Source organism: Echinococcus granulosus (genome assembly GCF_000524195.1).
Source record: "Echinococcus granulosus chromosome Unknown EG_S00021, whole genome shotgun sequence".
NCBI lineage: Eukaryota > Metazoa > Platyhelminthes > Cestoda > Cyclophyllidea > Taeniidae > Echinococcus > Echinococcus granulosus.
Window position 1 is genome coordinate 1,083,179 of NW_020170401.1, and position 2,435 is coordinate 1,085,613.

Consider the following 2,435-nt stretch of genomic DNA (forward strand, 5'->3'; position numbering starts at 1 on the left):
ATCCCTGTTCTCTCTCTCGAATGCTCCTGGATCATGCCTGACCGTCTCCAATCCATCATAGACCAGTTGAACACCTACCTGAGTGCCAGAGAGGTTGGAGAGCCATGTTTGTGGGAGTGTTTTGAGTTTCTAGAATCCAACCTCATCTGTACGCTTCTCAGCCTGGAGAAAGATGAGAGTGGAGTATATGCATACGACATAGAAGAAGCCGTTCCTTCACGTCGTATACGAGACGATATTTTGGCTCACCTGATTGAGTACAACAATGTAGAAAGATGGAGGTTGTTCAGAGAGGAAAAGGTAGGATGCCTGATTTGTGCGGATGACGAGAAAATGGGTCGAGACTGCACTCGGTTAACCGCATGCGAACACATGACATGTATTAAGTGTCTAAGGGAGGCGCTGTCTGTGCACATCACAAATGGCATCATGGCTGGTGCGTTTTGTTGTCTGCACCGTAATGTAGTGGTGGAGTTAACTGAGGTGAGATGACTAAGCCGACTGTCATCGCTTGAGTGGTCTTAGGCAATGGTGCTTTAGGTATATGATATTTTCTATTGAGAGGATGTGAACAGGCATCTTGGCGATATTGCATAACCTGCTCGACATTGGAATCAGTGTGCCTACAGCAATGACTTACATTTTTCTCGTACTTTGAGTTGTACAGTATAATTACATCGTAATCAAATGTTTACACTGAGGTGATCTTCTCTTGTGTGCAAAAGAGTTTAAATATAAATCTACCTTTCTATTGTTGGAGTTGCTTGCAATAAATCAAGAACCCGCCTTCATATCTAGATCTCATGTTTTTGTGTTTTTTAAGCAGAGGAAATCTCGTGTGTGAGGAAGTTGAGATATCACTTTGGCTTCCTCCTATCAACGATAACAATAACAAGATGAGCCGATGCCACTGCATCGATGTTTCATGCTAATTTGATTTTTCTTTAGGCTTTTCATATTGATCCATTATCATGTTGTAACGATGCTGCTGATGAATGACCATGAGATGAACTGGAAGAAAATGCGTTTGATGCTGCATGGCACGGTGGTGTAGTTTGGCGGTCCCATTTGGTCCTGTCTTTTGTGGCGGATGCCACCTAGCGTGTTTTTGCGTGACAGTCCAACTGTGCATAACGTTGTTCATTATGATGCGTAATTAATTGAGATGAGGATTGCCTCGTCGCATGTAGTTCTAATCTGCCAGTGTTATTACACTTCAATGGCGGGTCTCTTACTTCAACATGGGGGTAAGTTCCTATTTGATCATATATCTTTATTGAAATCATGTAAACTGATTTTTTTTGGCCATATATGTGTACAGTTCCCATATTACATACTTTATACCTAAAAAATATGTGTAAAATACATCAGGATTCGCTTTAAAATTCCGGACGGAACACCTCGATTATATTACAAATTTACGTCTCTGAAGTGAGTAAGTCTCGAAGCACTCCATATCTGGTGGCATTTCCAATGCGTTTGATATTTGATCTTCTATCCTACACTGACTCTGAAGACATGGGTACCTGTGCTGGTTGCACTTGTGCATTTGGAAGTCTACAAACGAATGGAATGCTTCCAACTACCCTCGATACGATATCTCTTAGAGACTGCATTTTATGTTGGCAGAGGAGTTAGGAGACCGCTGATTTGAACGGCCTTAGCAAAGTGCACAAGACTACAGAATGGGATTGCTAATGCCGCTGCCGTCATGCCTCCATGCCATTGCGGCTCCACAGCACTACAAAACTGGCCTTGTTATTTTTCATCTCACTATCGTCTACCAGTAATATTCGGCACTTTGCAATGATATATTGGAGCATAAGAAGTGAGTAAAACGCTTTTTAATTTTAGGGAAAGAAATAATAAGGAGTGGTTTCGAACCCTCCCCCTACTTGCTATCAAGTTGGGATCAGTTATTGGTATTTGCTGCCAGGAAATGCTCCTGCAGTAATGCATTCCGAAGCATTCACCGTGTATTCAATATGATCTAAAGCAGACTTAATTTCGCCCTTGTCATGATTTGTTATTTAATCCCGGATTTGTCTGCACCAACAATTGATTGCTTAACGAGGGAATATTTTATTGTGTCATCGCATTACAAACTTTCGGGATTTCTAAGTCGACAACACTGATAATATTTGAGACCCACAAAGTGAACTACGTTCTTAATAACCCAATAAAAAGTGTGCGAAATTATTCTTCCTCATTAGCTCGAGTCAGAGTTAATTAATAACTTCGGAACCTTCAACGTCTCTCCCGTTCACTTCTAGATGAAGGGATTCGCCACACTCTCACAGTTGATGGTCTACGATAGCCTGCTGTTGCAACGTAGTGCGGTGCCCACGTCCTGGCTGTTTGGGAACGTATCTTACGGAGAATGATAATCTGGCTCGATGTCCCATCTGCCAACATGCCTTCTGTCCACGATGTTT

At 42.1% G+C, this 2,435-nt stretch overlaps 1 protein-coding gene across 1 annotated transcript in view; it reads right to left on the bottom strand. All coding sequences in view use genetic code 11, as the record gives it.

Annotated features, from left to right (window-relative positions):
- Nucleotides 1-1,097: 1,097 nt before the first annotated feature.
- Nucleotides 1,098-2,435, bottom strand: part of EGR_03860 (hypothetical protein) — a gene marked incomplete at both ends in the record, with an annotated part of 1,875 nt that continues 537 nt past the window's right edge. The window contains 2 exons of the mRNA XM_024493109.1: nucleotides 1,098-1,344; nucleotides 1,785-1,840. Of these exons, the coding sequence (XP_024352570.1) occupies nucleotides 1,098-1,344; nucleotides 1,785-1,840 (303 nt within the window). The remainder of the gene's footprint in view (nucleotides 1,345-1,784; nucleotides 1,841-2,435) is intronic.